This window comes from Carlito syrichta, unplaced genomic scaffold, assembly GCF_000164805.1.
Source record: "Carlito syrichta isolate Samal-C Ts95f unplaced genomic scaffold, Tarsius_syrichta-2.0.1 Scaffold107967, whole genome shotgun sequence".
Classification (NCBI taxonomy): Eukaryota; Metazoa; Chordata; class Mammalia; order Primates; family Tarsiidae; genus Carlito; species Carlito syrichta.
The window spans coordinates 17,978-19,872 of NW_007052063.1; the positions used below are offsets into that span (position 1 = coordinate 17,978).

The 1,895-nt window shown below is 53.3% G+C and overlaps 1 protein-coding gene across 1 annotated transcript in view; it reads left to right on the forward strand.

The window, feature by feature from the left end:
* Positions 1-1,895, forward strand: part of KRI1 (KRI1 homolog) — a gene marked incomplete at its 5' end in the record, with an annotated part of 11,308 nt that overhangs the window by 275 nt on the left and 9,138 nt on the right. Inside the window, 3 exons of the mRNA XM_008068022.1 lie at positions 415-520; positions 1,294-1,402; positions 1,644-1,698. Of these exons, the coding sequence (XP_008066213.2) occupies positions 415-520; positions 1,294-1,402; positions 1,644-1,698 (270 nt within the window). The remainder of the gene's footprint in view (positions 1-414; positions 521-1,293; positions 1,403-1,643; positions 1,699-1,895) is intronic.

The window sequence follows — 1,895 nt, forward strand, 5'->3', positions numbered from 1 at the left end:
TTCTCCCCTGCGGCGGACCCACCTGGTCATCCTGATGTGTGATGCGACCCCTGTGTCCCCTGCATCCCCCCCTTCATTCCCAAGAGTCTGTTTTCAGTGTACTCCTCGTGCCACGTGGGGCGCCCGACTCCTCACTTCAGCCCTGATTTTCCTGGCCTCACTGAAGCCCAGCTCTTCCCCGCTGCCTCCTCTGCATCCTCCCAGCCCGCCTGGCCCTTGTCAGTTCCTCCTTTTCCCCAGCAAGGACACGTCCTGCCCCTGTCTTCCTCTGCCACCTGTGTCCTGCCCTCCTCCCACCCTCCCTCCACCTCCACCTGAATCCCTGCTCTGCTCACCTCCCCCCATCACCAGGTCCCCCCGGGGCTCTTAGTAGCTCCCTCCTGACATCTGTCCCCACTCCTTTTCCTGGCCTAGGACTTTGACCCTCAGCAGGACCGTGACTTTTACAGGACTCTCTCCCTGTTGAAGAAGAAGGACCCCTGCATTTATCAGAAAGATGCCACCTTCTATCAGGGAACAGGTGTGGGGTCTGCTCCTTCCTGCACCCTGCCTTTCTCCTTCAGGAATGGGACTCTGGATGGCGGGTCATTTCCTCACTGGCCTCAAGGAAGAGATTCGACCTTTTTGAGCCTCTTTCCCTGTCTGTAAAGAGGGTCTAGTGATAGTCTCTACCTCAAGGCTGTTGTGAGGATAGATTGGTATTTGTCTAATGTACACAATTTATTGTTGTGACTATTGAATGAATCATTCTGCAAGTCACAAGTGCTTCGTAGAGCTTAGGTTATTACTTGGTGGTAGAGTTAATAACTACTGTGTTCAGGGCAGGAATTGCTGACTCAGTAATGTCAGTCCCATCAGGCTGGCTCCCACTTGTAATCCCAGTGCTTTGGGAGGCTGAGGCAGGAGGATTGCTTGAGGGCAGGAGTTGGAGACCAGCCTGGGCAACATAGCAAGACCCCATCGCTACAAAAAAATAAGAAAATTAGCAGGACATGGTGGCGTGCGTCTATACTCAGGAGGTTGAGGCAGGAAGATTGCATGAGCCCAGGAGTTGGAGGCTGGAGTGAGCAAGGATTGTGCTACTGCACTCCAGCCTGGGCAACAAAGTGAGACCCTGTTACAAATATATAAGTAAATACAATAAAATAAAGTCCTATCCAATGGTAGCAAGTAGCATCCTGTTAGATAGCTGGGAATGTATGGATTGGGGATTGAAACCTTCATCTGAACCTGGCCCTGCCTTGTGGGAGAGGGCTTGTGGGTGATGGCAGGCATCTTCTGGGGGCCTTACAGCATCGTCATCAGACAGCGAGGAGGAGCCAGCAGTTCCGGAGAAGCAGAAGAAAGTCCAGCCCATGTACCTGAAGGATTATGAGAGGAAGGTTATCTTGGAGAAGGAAGGGTACGGAGAAGGGCTGCGTCCCTGCCCCCTGATCCCCAGGCTGCCCAGGATGAAGAGAGTCTTAGGGGCAGAGGCAGGAAATAGTTGGCTACTCACCCGAACTGAGGGAGCCTTTGGAAGCAAAAGTCTCAGTGACCCTACTCCCCTACACCTCCACAAAATGCTGCTTGTAACATTGTTTCCTATGGGATGGGTGGGCCATGGAAGGTTCATCCTGAAGACCCTATTTTTATCTGCACAGCAAATATGTCGATGAGGAGAACTCAGACGGGGAGGCCTCCAGTCAGAGATTACAGGTGGGTAGGGTGGGCCGGGCTCGGTGGCTCAGCCTGTAATCCTAGCGTTTTGGGAGGCCGAGGTGAGTGGATTGCCTGAGCCACAGTTCCAGACCTGCCCGGGGAACCTACTGAGACCTCATCTCTACAATAAATCCAAACTTAGCCGGGCATGGTAGCACGTGCCTGTAGTTCCAGCTACTTGGAAGGCTGAGGTG